At 38.3% G+C, this 19,844-nt stretch overlaps 1 protein-coding gene across 4 annotated transcripts in view; it reads left to right on the top strand.

Moving 5' to 3' along the window:
- Positions 1-19,844, top strand: part of cntn5 (contactin 5) — a 100,998-nt gene that overhangs the window by 24,835 nt on the left and 56,319 nt on the right. For all 4 annotated transcript variants that reach the window (XM_056375160.1, XM_056375159.1, XM_056375161.1 and 1 more), the window contains 2 exons: positions 5,414-5,532; positions 19,125-19,334. In XM_056375160.1, the coding sequence (XP_056231135.1) occupies positions 5,478-5,532; positions 19,125-19,334 (265 nt within the window). In that variant the 5' untranslated portion in view covers positions 5,414-5,477. The remainder of the gene's footprint in view (positions 1-5,413; positions 5,533-19,124; positions 19,335-19,844) is intronic.

The following is a 19,844-nucleotide window of genomic DNA, read 5'->3' as shown; positions in this document are numbered from 1 at the left end:
TTTTTTATCCAAAATCCTTGAAAAAGTCGTGACGGACCAATTCCTGAAGTTGGTTGAGGGTCATAAAATCTTTGACAATTTTCAGTCCAGCTTTCACCACAAGCATAGTACTTAGACCACATTACTAAGAATGACCAATGTCATCCATATGCAGACAAAGGTGAATATTACATTCTTATTCTACATGTTGTGACTGCTGCATTTGATACCATTGGTTATGACATTTTATTTGATAGGTTACACAACTGAGTAGGCGTTTCTGGTACAGCTTGAATGTTTGTATCCACAATCATGTGTTTTCTTCAGCTAAGAAATATTGTGAAAATTGATTTACCCAGTCTTCTACAGATATTGAACTATTTTAATTTTTTGCTGCATAGATTATTGTAATTCTCTCTGCATGTGCCTCAGTAAAGCTGCTAGGCTACTAACTAAAATGAGCCGTCGGTCCCACATTACCCATGTTCTTGCATCCTTAAATTGGCTTCCTGTAAAATTTAGAATAAACTACAAGATCCTGTTGATTCCATATAGACACTGCATGACCTTGCCCCCAGCGACATTTCTGATCTCCTTGTTCCTCATTCCACTTCTCGACCACTCTGATCCTCAAATCTCAGCATTTTGTCCATCCACTGCTCCAGCAGAACAAAAAGTGTCAGTACCTTTGCTTTTTTAGGTCCAACCCTCTGGAATCATCTTGCCCCAAGGTTTCCTGAATCTTTGGACTGTTCTAAAAACCCATCTGTATAGGCAAGCCTTCTTATCGACCTTTTTTTTTTTTTTTAAAGTATATTTTTTTTGGCTTTTGTGCATTTATTGGACAGGATAGTAGAGAGAGATAGGAAATGGGGAGGCAGAGAGAGGGGGAATGACATGCAGCAAAGGCCGTCTGATGCGGGACCAACTGCAGCGAGGACTGTAGCCTCTACACATGGGGCGCCTGCTTAGACCACTACGCCACACGATGCCCCTAATTGACCTTTCATATTGTATTTTATTTCTTTCTTTAGTCATCTATATTTCTAATGTTTGTGTAAAGCACTTTGTAACTGTTTTAAAATTAAATGTTTTAAAAGTGTTATATTAATGAAACTTTACTTACTTACTTACCAGTACTTACTTACTTCTTTATGACTCAGCCTTTGTTGCCGTACTACCTTTTTTCAAAAAAAAAAAATGGTTAGATCCATGACATCTTTTTGTTTCAGCGTGAATAGAGAAAAAGCCTAGTTGTTGAATAATTTATAACAAATTTGGTAAATTTTCCAATAATACACAAAAAACAGAAACATTACAAGACTGTCAGAAGCATATTACTCTGTCCCTGTCCTGTATTAGTACACAATATTCTTCCACAAGCGTTTAGTGAGAATGTGAGAATGTTATCAGATGATGTTTGTGTCTTGGTTTGTTGAACCTCAGCCTGGGAAACCATGTCTGCATGATGTGACAGCAATGAGACAAAGTGGAGGCATCACATTCAGAAATGTCAGTGCACCTTGTTGCACCCTGCACATTACCTCATTAATAATCATCTGGCTGAGCTGTGATCGCCTGGACAGAAGTGTGGCACAGTCGAGCTCCACAGCTCTTTAATGTATATAGCCCACACCTGGAAAAAATACAGGGGCAAGTCTCAGAGGAGATTCCTTTTTCAAGGAAACACAGATATGAGAAAGCATCCCTCTCGGATATGTGATGCCCCGGCTCTACGGGGTCCTGTAGTTTAAGCTTGCATAACAGCCTGTGCACATACATAAAAAGGGTAGAAGAGTGGCCACATTAGAGGATATTTCAATTTCAATTTCAATGAATACTTTTGTCTTTTTAATTGATGGATTGTTTATTAGTTGTTATGTTTATGCTTTGCTTGTCATTTCCTTACTGTCATTAATTTGATGTTTTGTTGGATTGAATATTTCATATTCCTGCCTGGTTGCACTCAGGTTTACATGCCATTATGCTCTAAAGCCTACAGTATGTGTTGTGTGTAGGTTTGTCTCTTGTGAATTGAAACAGCTCTACCAATTTCTTCTCCCAGATATACTGTATGGTTGACTGGAAAGTGAAAGCTAGTCCACAAATGACATTTCTGGCAGGGTTCTGTGAGACATGGAGCAGTCAAGTGAGTTGAACTTTAGGCTGTCTGAGTGCAGACCCACTTGATTTGATACACACACGGGACCCATGTTCAGTGATAAATACTTGACAGTAGAGATATTTATATTCTAAAACCAACTTACTGCAATACACAAGTAAATAAAGTAGTATTTTCATGATAGTGCAAAAGGTTTCATCGTCGTATTTGATTACTATAAACATGACTGATATTTTGTTATGTGCATTTGCACTTACACTTTATTTTGTACTTTTGCAGCTTTAAATGACAGAAATTATGTGATAGCACTTTTTCATTTTTGATACTGACAGAGCGATGAGAGTTTTTTTATCCAAAAACTCTAAATAAGCCATTCCTTTTGCACTTTGCATATGTGTGAGCTGTGAAACATTTTAGCATGGTCTGCCACTTTTTGTAAGACAAAACATCCCATTCATCCAGCACACTGATTGACTTGTTGATCACCTGTGTGAGGATGTGTTTGGTACTTGTCAGAAAACTACACTGCTGAAATTGACTGGGACATATGATTTTGTTCCTCAAAAGTTCGAGTTTTACTTATTTTAGACCCACATTTGCTCTTGTCTAATTAAACTTTAAACTATTGAACTTTCATTGTATGCTTGAAATTTAGCTTTTTGGAATTATTTCCTGCAATATTTTTGGATTTTCAGATGGTGTTGGAAAATTATCTTACGTGCCAAAAGGAATTTTATGACAATAGTCAATGTTTGGTGTGAACTTCGTCTTGGAATAACTTTGTCCTCTATTCTGCTAAAACACACTGCAGGCCAGAGATGATAAAACAACCTGCTAATGGATTTCTGTAGGAAGAGATGTGCCTCTGACTCCACTTACTAACTGGGGGCTAATGTGGAAGTTGTCCAATCCAACATGTACCCAGGGGTTTGATATAACAACAAGCTGACCTATGCAGCCAAGAATAAAGTGAAGTGCCGATAGAAGGGACAGAGAAGGCTTCCTTTCCTGAGGTGCTTTATGCGTTTTAATGCACAAATCACCTTCTTCTGCTCATGTTCTAACAAACTGTCATGGTATGGCCTGTTTTTATGCTTTATACAAGTGATATGCAAGAAAGGTCATAGGGAGGTGAAGGAGGGTGAGAACCCTTTCCAAAAAGGACTGTAGTTTTAACCAGCCTCTGCAGAAAGTTGTCTAGACAGTCAGCCCTCAGCTATATAATGCTTTACGCCAGCGAGCAAAGAGAGTGAGAACCAAGAAATAGGAACATTAAGTGTCAGTCCCCATTTTCAGTTTTTTTGTAATTTATTTCCAGCTGTAAGGAAAAGGCTTAAACTTACAGCAAAGTCTAGCAGATTACATATGGGGGACAAGTAGCAAAAGACAGCAAAAACAGCTTACATTACAAAGAAGGAAATGGATAATTGTGTTTGTTTATCTCACTTTCATTCTCCTCCTTTATTTCTTGCTGTGTTTCTTTCTTTCTGTCTCTAAATAACAGATAGCCTAATTGCCAAGTCACTAATTGTTTAACCCACTTGTGCCACTGCTGGTGCATTCTGGGAGGATAGGGAGCAATGAGGTGAGACAAAGACAAGGAGGCATAAATGATGAATGTGAGAGGACTCCTGCTGGATCTGGACATGCTTCCCTCAACCCTCAGAGCTGTCTGTGCCACTGCATTAATGATCTTAATGACACAGACAACTTAAATGAAGATGAGAGAGACTGCGAATGAGATAAGAGAGGAACAGAGAGAAGGAGAGGGAGTCTGCATTCAAAACACCTTGACAGAGAGTTTGAAAATATCACATAAATGGAGAATTACTGCTTACGTGTGGAGATGAATGGCACTGAGGGAAAATGCCAAGGTCAGCACACCTTACTCTCTTTATGCTGTGAGCTTATACACCATCAGCAATGTGTCCCATTAGCATTGTTTGCAGATACAATTGCATCCATAAGTAGAGGTGCACAGTGTTTTATACATCATTTTCTCCTGAATCATAGTTTGTTATTGTGGTCAGTAAAATGTAATGAAAGCCTCAACTTTAGGACTTTTTCTTTGGAACTAACCGTAATGTAGCAATTATGTTCACATTTTTGTTACTGTTGGAACATGAACAAAGAAAGTGTAGGACAAAAGACAACCTACATATATGGGCACTTGATAGGGGTCAGTTAATAGGTCAGGTAAAGTGATCCTCAACATATTTTCTGATTCACCTTGTGTTTAAATGCAGATGTAGATGACTGTGTTCATTTAGGGAATATCAAGTATTAAGCATAAGCTACATGAATTATTGGTACAGAAAGTCTTTTTTTTTTTACAGCAGCAGCAATTTAGGAATGGTCCTTAACCTTGTGTGTGTGTGTGTGTGTGTGTGTGTGTGTGTGTGTGTGTGTGCGTGCGTGCATGCTTGCGTATGTGTTTGTCAGTAACATACAAGAAAAAGTTTAAAATATCTATCTGGGCAACACCATTAATTTTCATTTGCTTTGAAGGTTGGAAAAAAATGTTTAACTTAAAATCAAGAACAAACTCTGCAAGATCAATCAGATCAAAAATACAAACACCAAATACCTGATCTTGTGTTTATGTATAAAGCTCATACATTGGAATTTAGTGACAGGTAGTGACAAATGAGTGGCAGCCCATTTCAGAGCCTAATTAGTGCTGTCGGTGAGAGTCACAGTGTGAATGATTCCATGAAACATTTTCCTCAGCACAAGACCTTCAACAGTTTTATAGTTTTAGGGGATCTTGTAAGAGCTGTGATCGACTGCAATTAGAGAGTGTGCGGAGGATCCAGGAGGGGATGTAACTGACAGCATACAATACAATCACCACTGCCTGTGTTGAATATATAGAGATGATGTTTTGAATACTATATAGCTTCTTTTTTTTTTTTTTACCAAGTACAGTATATTCTATAAATAACAAGAAATACACATACTCTGTTTGCTTCTCTTTTTTTGCACCAGTTACTGCCGAGGTAACACAAACAGCTGTTCCATGTCAAGCTATGGAGGGCACAATGAGGTCACAAGCAAAACCTGTTGTAACCCGTATTTTTATTTTACATGAAACTGTGAAGTGGGGTAATCTTATCATATGTATCTCTCTGCTGGGCCACATTGTTTGTTGTCAACATCGGTATGATCATAAGACAAGACACTAAATACCAAGATGTCATGTAGTGAGTGTGCAGTAGTAGACCTCTACAGTGTGTTTATAGATGTATGTGATAACCAGAGCGGCTTTGCATAGTCCCACCAACTGATGTTCTTTTTTCTCTCTTTTTGTAGGCACAGCTTTAATGAAGAAGCAGACCTGCTAACATTCTTGCAGAAGGGACCCTCTTCAACAAGTATGGGGTCACCATGGAAACCATTTCTCTTCCTGTCTGTCATCAGTGGCCTTTCAGGTAAGAAATTCAAAAGGTAGTGTTCAGAAATAATAGTAAGAAGTTGTTTGTACAGAAAAATCTTTGAAGGCAGTGATATTAGAAGAAATAGTACAGTATGCACTGCAATCTACTGCAGTGACATAGCAGTTGTAAATGTGACACAGCCAGGAGAATCATCATTTATGGATGTGAGAGGGGCATTGTGTCTTTTCACACTTGGAGAGGAGTAATCCATGTCTTTGAAATGATGAATTTTGCATCTAAATCCAGGAAAAAGTGAGTATACCATGGCTCATTGAGCATTCCTATTCTTGGTTTGAGTCTCAGAGATTTGACAGTGATTTTCCACACCTTTTCAGTAAAGGTCTATGGTGGCTGTAAACAGCAGTAATACCCAGAAAAAGCATCCGCCAGTGATAAAACCACATCTCTTCATTTGCATGACAATAAGTCGAATTGCTGGTTTGACTGGCCCGACAAGTACTCCCTGATAAATACTTTCCCACTTAATTAAAACAGAAGAAAATCTCTGTTTTGTCGACATTCATGCTTATCCAAAGTACCTTTAAGTATCTCCCTAGCTTTAGTGGCCCAAATGGAATCAAAATCTCACCATGGCAGTGCTTTTCTGGTAGCACATCTTTACTTGCGCGATTAGCGGTGAGTGCACAATTTTAAGTTCCAGATCAAATGTCTCCCTTGGTAAGTTTAGAACATGTGTTTGCCGGTCTAATGGATTCTGCCCTTTTAATGGTTCTTTCAACCCACCAGAGGAGGGTTCATGCTCTCTATAACACTCTGGGAGTTTCTGGGAGTCAAACACACAGCACTAGCCTCACTTTTCCAGAGCTTTCTATAAGCGCTGGCCAAACAGCCAACTACTCATGTATGTGGTATCAAATACAGCTACTTTATTATATTAATTTTTGATTCTAATAATTAGTTTTGATTAACAAGTTGCGATTCATTATGCATGTACATTTATCACCACTAGCCTCCACTTAAAAACAATGAGAGCATGATGATAGAGAAATGTGCTTATCTGTCCCTGAATCAGTCCCGCCCCCACACATGCTCTGAATATGTATGTGTGTGTGTGTGTGTGTGGGTGCATTCAGCTGAGAGGTTGTGTCCTGCCAAGTTGAGAGCAGAGAGTGTTTGACAAATATGAGCAGAATAATTGATGATAGAACACATGAAGAATTGCATTGATTGCACTGAGAGGGAACATCCTCATTAGACAGGCGACTTCAGAAAACAGCGGGGGCAGCAGCTTATTGGTCAAGAGTATTATAAAACATTCCTTATTAAAGTTTTGAATTGCTTCTAATTTTAATTGTTGTGAAGAATAATTAAATTTAGAACTGATGCCATGTTAAATGGAAATGTGTAATATTGTCAGTTATTTTACTGATGCAGTATATGATTTAATTTTAAATACCCAATAATTGTGTTTTTGTTTTATTGTGTGGGTAGAGGAACCAGACAGGGCAACATCAGAACCATGAATGAATGTTACGATCAGTCAGGAATAGATGTGGTTTTAGATATTAATAGCTATTTACAGACTTTGTGGCCACAAGAAGCCCAATTCTCCTTTGCAATAATTCACTACATGTGTTCAATCTAGTGGACAAACTCATTAAAATATTCATTAATTAAGATCAGGGCATATGGTGAAGTAGTGGCATTAGAATATGCCAAAGGCCACCAAATCTGGGTTTGTACCACCTGTGTGAGTGTGGCTGTCAGTGTGAAATCCAATGCAATATTACAGTAGACTCTATTTAGTACTGTATATGTGTTCTTTTCTAAATTTATGCTAAAGGATACACAAGCCTCTGGTTTTATTTGCATAAGCACAGGCGTGAGGATGTGTAAAAGAAATAGTGAGGCAATAGCAACTCACTACTTATTTCAACCATTACTCCATACTCCACAAAAACTTGTAAATGCAACTTAAGGGGCATTTCATGCTCTCTGAACAAAGTCACATTAAAACCATAAAACAAAGAAACAGTGTTATCACATAATAGTGCTGAGTGCTTGATAAAATACTCAAACCAGTGACAAACCCCTGGTCATAATAAAATCCACAACCAAAAGATTCAAAGCTATATTGATAAGCGATGGACCTCACTGATAAAACAAGAAATTTAAATAACCAAATTACTCTTTCAACCTTGGGAAGATGCATTACTACACTGGAAGTGTGCCAGGACGCCTGAGGGGAGTGATAGACTTGATTTGGATAAGCAGTATTACTTTTGCCTGCTCATCAGACTTTATGTACCTGACCCTTAATTAAGTTTAAATATTTTTTAGGCAAGAAAGTAACCATTGAGATTTCAAATATGTGCTCAGTTTATCCAAATAATGTCTGTTTAGAAATTTGCTCTGACCTTTTTGGAGATGTGAAAAACTTCGGTTGTGACCAGCGGTCATCTCACAGTCCAGCTCCTGAGTGGACCAGCCAGTGTGTACCGAACGTCCTGGGGAGAACAATGTTATCTCAGCAAGACCTGTGTTAATGTTTTGCTGGCTCTGTTGACCGTAGGGTTGTAATATATGTTATAATTTCTTCTGGAAGATAAAATTTGGTCTCAGAGTTGAAATATGACATTTGTTCTTTGCTTTTTTTTCTGAAGGCAACACTGACTGTGGACTTTGGGGTTCATATGTACAAATTTATCACCTCATTTCAATAAAAATAAACATAAACAGTATGTTAATGAAAACACATAGGCCGAATATTAAATTTTGCTTTATTTTTTTGACATCTATTACAGATTAGATAGCAGGTGTATCTTTTACTACACTCACCAGATTGTTTTTCCCCTGAAAGAGTCTGTTTACCACAGCCAAGCTGAGCTGTTGATGTCAACAAGAAGGCTGCTGTTTGTCCTCCTGTCTTTGGGAATTTAAACTCCACATCTCAGCTGGGCTCTGGTCATTGTACTTCAATACTGAACTTCATCTCCTGTGACAAAATAATCCTTGCATCTCTGAAAACGTCACTTCAAATATCCAAACAGACATTATTTGGATAAACTGTCCACTTATCTAAGTGGTTACTTTCTTGACTGAACAAATGCTTAATTAAAGGTTAGAGTTAGGTACATAGAGCTCGATAGGCAGGCAAAAAAGTCTGTAATGTTGCTGCTTATCCAAATTGAGCACATCATTCCCCTAGCATCCTGGATTTGGAGCATTTGTTGCATTTCAGGATTTGGAGCACATTTCCCTTAATGTTTGTGCTTTCACTCTTGTATGTACTTTGTCCTTAGAGGCCACCATACTGCTCACTAAAGTACTCCATCTCCACCTTGTTTACTGTTTTGTGGTGACATGTCTTGCTTATGCCATATTTTAACCTCACCCCAACGCTATCCAGGCGCTATTCTAACTTTAACACAGGCAATAATCTTCTATTCATAGTATAGTCAATATCAACACAAACTAAATGTAGTTTTTAGAGATACTTAGTAATACCTTTGATTCTTAAGTAACTTCAAAAGAAAGAATACATGAGAACATAAAGCTTCAGCTACAGTCTTTTTCAATGAACTAACCATTACACTAGAGAAGAACCTGCTATTGAAAAGCCTGGGGTTTTCTGTTTAGCAAGACTTCAACTAGTTTATCAAGTTTATAAACAGGGGCTCAGTGGCTTGTGCAGTTAATTTGTTTCAGCTGAGTCAATTCTGTCCATTGATTTTTGATCTCAGGATTTGGTTCCTTGGTACCTTGGACACATATAGTTGGCAAAATTTGCTCTGCCTGTTCATTATAGGTATCTCAGCCCGACAGACTCTTGTTGTCTTACTGCTTTGCAAAATAATTGCCTCTCTGAAAAAATGGCACGCTCTTTCTGATAGGCCTTATAAGGCTTTACTGTGAAATTGATTTTTCCACCTTTACATTCCATACTCATTTAGAGAGAAATATGTGACCATATCTAATTTTGTCTTAATCAAAATTGCCATTTCAGCCATCAAAGGTGCATATGTGGGTTTTCTGGAACACAACCAATTAAAATGTTCCAAGTTTGAGACAAACTGAATTTAAGCTTGTGAAATCACCCTCCTGTTAAGTACACTTCGTATCTTATTGCCATTACAGGAAAGGTGCACTGTTCATGTTTTTACATTCACTCAAATATGATAATATGCAAATTCACAAACTGCAAGTCCTGCAGTGTCCATCGGATGAACACTAAATTATTGTTGCACAGTTTCCACATTAGCATACTGTGTATGCACAACCAAGATTACTTACAAGGTTTTAAATGGTGGCCCAGTTGTTTGCTGCTTCCAAGTACAGTGGACTAGATACAGTCTATGTTTTTAAATGCACAGTTAGTGTTAAGTGGACGAGGAATTGCTTTCTCTCTCCACACACACAAGTGAAACTGTGATGATGATTAAGATTGGCTGATCACTGTATGCGTTGAGTTTTTATTGAACTAATCATTTTGTATTGCTGAACATTTGATGTTTTCAGTTAAAATGAAACTAATGTAGTGCAATATTTTTTTTTCATTTAAACAAAAATAGAACATATCCACATAGAAATAGATACATATACAAAAAATGCATTCTGATGTCGCTCACATTAATGATCACCATATTTGCTGTACACACTGCATTATCCAATTTGTCCAAACATTCTGGCTACATTTCCTCCTGTATAAAGTGTTGTCTTCTTACGCCTCCACGGTGGTGACAGCTGTGGCCATTATGTTTTCAGGTTGTCTGTCCATCCGTCCCATTCTTGTGAACGCGATATCTCAGGAACACCTTGAGGGAATTTCTTCAAATTTGGCACAAATGTTCACTTGGATTCAAGGATGGCCTGATAAGACTTTAGTGGTCAAAGGTCATTGTGACCTCATGCCCATTCCATTCTCATCAACGTGATACAGCATCCACTTGGCCTCAAGGATCGACTGGTTTTTGGCCATAGCTCAAGAATTCATACGCTAATTATGATAGAATACACTTAATACCTTTTATTAAATCCATTCAAAGTCTTCATTGTATACAGTACATTACATGAGCCTGGACAGACATGGTTGCAAACTGCAACTTAACTGGTTGACAGAGGCATACAACCATGACGTGGTAATTCTAGAGGTCGAATGAGAGGGCAAGGAAATATAACAGTGTAGACAAATGAAATGTTATGGGCATCACATAAAAACCCCGGAAAGAACATGCACACTATACATCAGTATTGTCCTCAGGCATATTGTGTTCTTATAACAAGCAAGGACAGGTCTTTACTTTTGTTTGCTTTCTTTGTTCTTCAGCCTTGGGAGAAATTTCGGAACTCATTCCTGTTTGGCTCTTTTAGAGGGATGACTCTCAGTGGACTTTTATCAGATCTCCTGAAGGAACTTGTATTTCCTGTCATCATCCATCCACACATTAACAGTCGAGCATTGCCTTATCAATAACTGAAATCAAATGAGGCAAATTAGTGGTGCCCATTTCGTCTGCAGTTCTGATATAATCAGGGTATTGATTTTTAAACTGTGATACGAAAACAGGAAACCCCCTGTGTCAGATGTTAGGTCTGTGGATTATGATTTTGAAGGAGAATTGTTCATGTCACCCAATAATTTCCATTTGACAGAACCACAGAATAAGGGTATTTAATTCAGGCAAGGTTGGTACACAGGTGATCAATCAGAACAGGGAGAGAAATCCGATGGGCTAAGGCCAAACTCTTGGTCAAAAAAACTAAACTGGTCAAACACACTAGGTAGAACACAAAGAGATTGCTGGAATGTTTGATTCAAAGACAAACTGGCACAGGACACAGGGAGCACGCAGACTAAATACACTAGGAAGGGAAGACAGAAGAGGGGCGGGGTCGACAATCACAGGACCGGGGAAACACATGATGGCAGGAAGTGGAAATCCGGAACGAGAGTGGAGGTTCGACACACCAAAATAAAACAGTCAAAGTCAAAGTCAAAACCAAAAATGACAAGAAACAGAACATGCCACCATTGGTAATAAAGAAAATCTATAAAAGTAGTGGTTTTCCACTTTGTTCAAAACAGCGCTGAGAGCTGAGCATGCTTTTAGCACTCGCAACTATCAGAAATATGTCATATTTTAGTCAGAGTGCCCCACTTCAAACTGGTTTTCAATATTATCAGCAGCAAGAGCCATGAGCAGCTATTCCCAGAGGTGTGATGCAGTCTTTGTCTTTTATGATACTTTTGACATGATGGCTTGTGTAATGCATTATTGACCTACTGTTCTCTCTGGATATTCTGAAAAATCTCACTTTTGAAGAGAATAGTTCTTCTGTTCTGTTTTATCTCCCTCTGTACTTGTCTCCACAGCCCAGTCTCTTTTCATTCCATAGATATTTAAATCATGCAGAAGCAGAGAGGGCAGCACAATTAGATTTCTCTCATGTTTAAAAGTAGGCTGGGCAGGCATGATGTCTGGGGCCATTTTGTCCTCCCTTTAGCCCGCCTCAGATTGAAATACAATGTTGCTTGGAGTGTTAAGTGTGGAATGGTAATCCAGCTGTACCTCAGCTTACTCTGAGGTGTCTCAATATTAAAAGTGGTTGCATGGAATATAGATGTGTAGTGCTGTATAAGTGAGGCAGGAAGTCATTTTCCCCAAGGGTAAAAGAGTCATACACCAGAAATATGGTTGCGTATGGGGAAATGGTTTGAGTATTTGCATGCACTACACAGTGCTGGACCATGCAATGAATATATTGCTGTGATTGTATGCCTTGAAAAAATAAACATTAGAATATGGAGCTTTGTTAAAAGTCACCTCTAATCCACAGAGGTCAACTGCATTTCCCAATGTCCCAGTATCCCACTAACCCAAAAGGGATATACCTGTCACTACAAGCATGAAGCAATAATCACTTGTCACAATCCTGCAGGTTATTAACTTTCTACAGCTAATCTGTACTAAAAACAAGAGCTTTGAGATCTATTTTTGGTCACACCATCAGGGAGTGATGGACTTTCTCCAACTGGCAGGAGAAGCTGAGTTGTGACAGCCTCTCTTACGCTCACAACTAAAGCCCAGGCAATGGAAAAAAAAAAAAGTCATTGTGGATTTTTGTAAGCATGAGAAGTTGGGCACAGCATTCAAGTCTTGGCAGTCAAGCTTCTTTGGTGTGTACAGTGATCAACAAAATAATCAGTGCCCGGGGATTTTGAATTTTGAATTTCAGAGTACACAAGTACATACAATGAGCCTGTGTGCTGACGCCAAAGTTTGTGAAATAGAGTCTTTCTATCACGTGCCACATAGCCTCAAGCCAATTAGAAAAGTTTGCTTCATATTTTAGAAACAGAAAACATGCACAACCTCTAATTTTGTGTCATTTTACTGCAGGATTATGTTGTATTTCCATTAAAGGTTTTAAATTAAAAAAAGAAAGAAAGAATATCAGTAAAAATGGTGCACGCTGGACAGAGACTCTCGCTCTTCCCATTAAGAGGCACGACAGCATTAATACCATATATCATACGGCACCACAGCGGTTCCATCATTACTCTGGCAAGGTTGAAGCAACGAATACAATCCTCATCGTCCACCAAGGATCAGGAAGTAAGACTGGGTTTTAGTAAGTAGTCCTCTGTGATAGGAGGTGAGGTGAGGTTGCATATGATGTATGGATTGTTCTATCTGTAATGATATTCCACTGAATAAATGTTCTCAAGCCTAATCAGCTTCAGTCAATATAATCTCCCTGTGAAGGTCTTCATTAATCTTGCAGGCTATGGCTAATCATGTCCGTCTACTTGAGCCCCCACGAGCGTCTCACCTACTTTCTGCATGTTATTCTAATTAATTTTTCACACCAGTCTCGAGGCTTCAGGCAAGCCCAAGACTCACACATTGTCTCCTGTGCAGTTCCAACCCAATAACCCGATACAAGTGAATCTAATACAAGTATGTGAGTTTCTCACTGTCTCCACAGTCTTCCCTTCCCCAGGTCTCCCTTCGCTTCACTTGAAGCATGTCATCCTCCTTTAGCTTCACCATTACTTATGTTGTTGGTGTGTTTGCGCATTGTTCCTTGTATTAAAGCCAATTAAGTCTCTCCAGTTGGTCATATTGTATAATAACTTAGACTTTACGCAATTAATATAGTATACTGAAAGGTGATCACCATTAAAACAAACCCACAACCTAACATAGGATGATAAGGACAAGGTAAAAGAAGCGTTTGGCTTTTTGTTCTTTGTTCAAGTATAAAATGGCCATTGTCTCCTTAGTTGATGTTATCATGATGGCGGTGTTAAGACCTGAAACGATCACCGATGGCATTGCTCTAGAGCTTCCTGAAATGCAGCAGGTGCAGCCCTTTCAACAACAATGAGTGTCTCTGATTTTGCACCCTCTGAAAGATAGGGATCAGAGGGATCTGCAAGGGTCATTGCTTTTATCAGATGAAGGTGACAGCTGACAAGAGCAAGTGCCTGTCGGCTTCAGTAGTCAAACAAACAAAAGAGACTTTTTTTAGTATGCTGTATTTGTCAGAATCTGGCCCGAGTCTGGAATGTTATTTTCCTGGGAAAAAGGAATGAGACTTTTTCTAACTTTCACTTGACAGAACAGTATATGCAGGTTTGACAGGATTTCCCTGTAACCTGTTTCAAGTCTTATGTCACACAAAAGGGGAGTAGCGGGCCAGTGCCACTTAGAGTTCTGCATGGTTTTTCAAGATTCTTTCATGGATTATATTGATATCAGTTTGGTGCACACTGAAACCTTTTTTGAGGGTTTTCCTTGACAAAACCAGACACATTCAACATATTTAAGTCATTTATTTTCTGTGCCAACTCATGAGTAAACAACTGAATGGAAAATGTCACAGAATCTCAACAAACAGCCTTCAATTACCAGTTCCTGTATTTGGGGCCAACCTTGCAGTCAAGATTTGTTACTAGCTTGCCAGATTATTACTGGTTGGACACCTAGCTATATCAAGTACAATCCAATATAACACCCTCCATATCAACTGACAGTAGTCAGGGATGAAAAAAGTATTAGGATTTCCTTTCAGCATTATGTTGTACAATCAAGCACCACTGCAAAAATACAGCCTCCAAAATGATCACTGAGTTGTATCAATACCCCTTTGAAACTGTAGCAACAGAACTGAATTTGTTAGAATTGTGACAACCTAACCACAAAGTCATGTTTGCACTGAAGGACGTTGTAGCATGGCTCAGGTAGTGTTGTTATGATACTAACATTATGACTTCGATATGATGCCTGTCTAATATTTTGATGCCAATACTGAAACAATACTTACTAATAGTGCACTACTGTAGTGTGTGGGCTAATAATCCTGGGTTTGAGCTTCATCACCATGAAGTACCAGACTTGGTGAATTTTAAACAATGAATTTGAACATTTATATCATTATAATTGGATCATTGTCAATAATTAGATCAAGATCATGGTGTTATTAAAGCTTTAAGTATGTAATCTGATGCCCCATATACTTTCTTTGATAGTTAACTTTATATTTGCAACCAGTGTTTAATAAGACTCATTGCGTCTCCTTGGCGGAAGTTTTTTTGCCCTACTGAGCACATTTTCTAGTAATAGAAATAATTACTGACAAAAATGTACATGCCATAATTATCATTACCAGTACTGATTGAGTATACATTGATCATTTATAACTGGTGTTGTGGATCTGCATAGTTGTGAATGCCTGATTTGTAACAGCTTGCAAGTTATGGTAAAGTTAGCCTGACCAAAAGTGAACATTGCATAAAAAGACACAGTCAAATTATCATTGCCCTTAATTGCCTCGTCAAACTCAGATGTTCGTTTGTCACAAAATAAATTGCACTTGTTTGACTTACATATAAGGGCACGATGTAATTATGTTATCTATCACATTTTGCTAACCTGTCGCTCTTTGAATTCATTGAACAGGTCGGCATGTCTGTCGGTCTGTTTGCCATGTTGGACATGTTGGCTCCGGCAGTCTGCGTAGGTTTGAAACATCTTTTACAAACTGGCTTTTCACTGTGCATTGTCTTGCCCTGACTTTCACTTTGTGTGTCTGCTTTGTCAACAAGCAGTTGACAGTTGGCTAGAGCACTTTTGAAGCCATGCCTCTTGTTTTGTCACCATGAAAGCTGCAGACGAGCACATAACAGAAAAAAAAATGGTTGGAAGCTGGGCGCTACACACACACACACACACACACACACACACACACACACACACACACACACACACTGCTCCACTGTCATATGAAATGTGGTTTTTATTAAAACACTGTCATTCGTTAAGTATCAATACTAATAAAACAGAGTGTACTGTAGATCCATTTTTAACACCACAGTCTTGCGATAACTTTCTATTATCAGTATCCCGTGCAACACTAGGCTCAAGCATTTTGATTACTATGCTATCTTTTAGTCCTGTGCTCTCTCTAACTGAGTATGTCACATGTGCACAGGGATAAACACCAATGTGGATTTCTTTCTGGCTTTGGCCCAGTCTCAATTAGCAGCGAGAGGTTGTGTTGACGCTTTAGGGAGGACTTGCATCCTGGGCTTCCTGTTTTTGACCAATTCACTTCCGTTTGTCCAGTATTGCTCAAGGCCAGGAATCTACAGGTATCTAACGATTTGATTTTGATTCACGGCGCTAAAACTTAATTACACATTGATTTCTTATGTGTCTTTTACCATCTTAATCTTTGGTTTCCAGTTGTTACCTTATAAAAACATTCATTATTATCAAAAATGAATAAAGTCTGATGAATTTACTGTATATAAAAAAAAGCCACCTGGCATTGACATGATATGGCATGTCTACCTGTACATTTCCCATATAGGTAGATAAATGAGGCTTCTTTCTTGACAGTATTTTAAACCTTTATTTAAATGAAGATAGTGCAACTGTCATCTTATAACAGGATCAACTAATTTTATAACAAGCTGATTCCCTTTCATCACTCGCTGCATTTCTCAAACACACTGCAACTGTCACAGCATCGTCACAGTTGTCAGTCAGAGCGATGCAGAGTTGTGCTCAGTCAAAAAGCTTTATTCAAAGAAACACATCAGTGCGAGAAACAGGATGATGAGTGGGTTATCAACTAAACATCAATTTACCATGGTACCATTTCATATTTCTTTGGTTGGATTGGAGGATATCAACAACATGAATTTCCTTGATAATGCATATAGCTAAATTTTTATCACTATAGGACTCCCATGCTCATCGCTCAGTATTGGTTAAATGAACTTAATAAGAGATACAGTACCTTCACTTCCCACTTTGTTTCATGTATAGACTTGTTACCTCCCCCATTTCTTGCAAAATTGACTTCACCCAAGTAACAAAGGCAAGTTGGCAGCTGACGCTTTGAAAAGCTTCTGAATTCATTTGGTTGAGTTTTTTGTGTCAGTGCTGAACTGAATTGTCATGTTTCTAAGAATTGATCATTTTCTTTTGCAAGGATTTACTGTTAATTTTTAAAGACGTAGGAGGGACAAAACTGGCTTAACAGAAAGCATGAAAGACCAGAACGTTATTCATCATTATAATGCTCAAGAAGTCATTCGAAAAAAAATGCTGACAAATCTATGAACTGTAACCAAAAGCAAACCAACGGCTAAAATGAAACATTAAACTTATATTAATTGCTGGTAAATAAAAATGCTCTTTTCAAAAACATGGCTTTTGAAAAATGACATGAAATCACTGAGCATTTTTCTGAGACTAATTAGATGTTAGAAAAAAACAATTGTTCAGCAAAATCGTTGTCCAGCATCAACTGGCTGCTACTGCATGTTAAATGTATGTTAAACATAGCAAAATGTGCTAAAATACATGATATACACATTTTAGGATTAAGGTGGTATTCAGTCATATGGGGCTAAAAATAAGAAATGTGTGTTAGTCTTATTTTTGACCTACTACTTTTAGTTAACTTCTCCAGCTGTCAAAAGCATATTTTGAGAAGAAGTGGAAGGCTCTGCATTGTTCAGTCAACTGTGCGCATCAGCTGCGGGAATGTGGTTTACACCTCAATTGAGCTGATTCTCAGCAAGATAAATGATTTAACTGACTACCAACCAACTACTAATTGCTTTTCTTATCAATTTTCAAACTCACAATACCTTTAATTTCAAATGGAGTTCCATATCCGGCTTCTCCGCAGAATATGTGATGCATAATTGCCCACTGTAGATAGCAGTATTTTTGCTGCGGAGAAGTCCCCGAAGGCACATAATTATTTCTCAGTTTTGTTCAGTTCTTTCATAGCACTTTATCATGTAGTGCAAAACACTCCCACCCCCCCCTTTGCAGAACTCTGATTAGACTCTTGCTGAGCTTCAAGCTTCTAGTCTTTTTCATCTTAGTTTTAAGCATTATAACTGTACAGCAATGCTTCCATATGATCAGTACTTTCAGCTATTTGTTGTAGCTGTATCATACAGTTGCTTCGGAAGAAATATGTATTTATGATCATCTGTCATAGGGAAACTACTGTAAGTGTGTGTGTAATCTTGAGTTGTTATATTTATAGGATCATAAAAGACAGCACAGTGGCAAATTACCCTTCATAAAGTGGATTGAATCCCTTAAAAGTAAGTAGTAGAAGAATGTGGTGACAGAAATGACTAGTGACAGCTTCAACTGCTGTTTACATTTCAGAGAGAATATTATTCTGAACCCCCATGGACTCCTTTACTTTAAAGGAAGCTGTTCCTCTCCTGTTCTGTTACACCTACCATTTTATCAAATTTGAGACTTTGATAACACTGATTTCCAAAGTATGCAGTGTAGCTGTGGTACCTCGTAAGAAGTGCATGTTTTTCACCTAAGGCATCATGAGTGCCTTTACATAGTTCCTCTAATGGCTGCTAGATGCTCCACAAAAAGACTGACAGCATGGAAGTCAGAGGGGAAAAACTCCTAGCATTGCTGTAGAAATAGAGAATGAAAAAGTTTTCACGAAAGAAGCTGGGGTCTTTAATGGTAATTTCACCTATTTAACAGGTGTCTTGATTGATTGAAAATTATTGATCCATTAAGTGGATTTTAAGTCTTTAAGAGAAATAGATTTGGGCACTCAGGCTTTAGAGCTCCCTTGTTGCCAAAATGTGGATTTTTCAGAAGTTTGTTACATCACAGATACTATAGCTCATGTTTTTCAGCAGTGTACGTCCTTTCTGCAGACGGTAGGAAATGGATTCTTGATTTTTCCAACTATTTCACTCTGAGCTGTCTCTGAATCGTGACACCTTGTTATCCTGCTGTCTGTATTCTGTTATTTTCTTTGTTTCCTGTTCAGCAAGATTTCTGCCCTGTAGGACACTAATTTGTTGCAAATTATTCCTCATACATGAGAAATTGACTCGAGCTCATCAGTTTAAAAAAAAAAAAAAAAAAATCAAATTATTGTTTGAATATTTCTCTCTATCCATTTAGACATTGATATAAGATGCTTTACTAAATATTTATCTTAAACTGCATTATTCGGGCCAAATGTTTGTCACCTTGAATCAGTGTCATGCAAAGTCATGAGTAAATATGATGTAATCCTTTTCTGTGTTTCACCTTTCTTTCCAGATTTTGCAAGAGCTGTTGCAGCACGGCCTATATCATATGCAGCAGTATTACGAATGAAACCAGACAGCTCTTTGTCAGTGCTCAACTCACGCATCAGACCTCGACAACACCACAGTGGTGGGATGGTGACTCCTGACTGGCCTGCTTTCTCCAGTCACCCCCTGTCAGCCCTGAGTCTGCTCAGCTCTCAGGAGGACTACCGGAGTGAAGGTAAAACTAATCGTGCAGTCAAACCTGCCGTTTGTTTGCTCTTGTCTGAACCAAAATGCAAAATGTTTGCCTCTGGTTTGTTAAAGTCCACACTAACAAACAAATTGTAATTAAAAGTCAAGTTACTTTACAAATAGCTCATTCATGCTGCAATTTGAAAAATTGTCGATAGTCAATTGTATTGATTTCATCCATAACTTTAGCCAAGGATAATGAACCCCTGTGTACACAGCGCTACACAGTGCTAAGCACTGAAATGCTGTGGTGTTCATTAGTTAAGAAAACAGGAAGAAAAAGCTGAATAAATAAATATGATTATCTGAAAAGAGTGGTTTGCCTTCAGTGTATTCTGTTAGGAGTAATTGGTACCTATCATATGTCAGCATCTGTCTCCTTCTGCCAAGAGAACTTTACTTTTCTGGGTCATTTCCTGTTATTAGTCCTGGATTACATTATCAGTTCTGACCAACTGCCTCATAGTCACATCATGCAGGAGTGACACCTGAATTG

The sequence above is a fragment of the Seriola aureovittata genome, chromosome 4 (genome assembly GCF_021018895.1).
Source record: "Seriola aureovittata isolate HTS-2021-v1 ecotype China chromosome 4, ASM2101889v1, whole genome shotgun sequence".
NCBI classification, from domain to species: domain Eukaryota; kingdom Metazoa; phylum Chordata; class Actinopteri; order Carangiformes; family Carangidae; genus Seriola; species Seriola aureovittata.
This window is presented reverse-complemented; position numbering and strand designations above follow the sequence as displayed.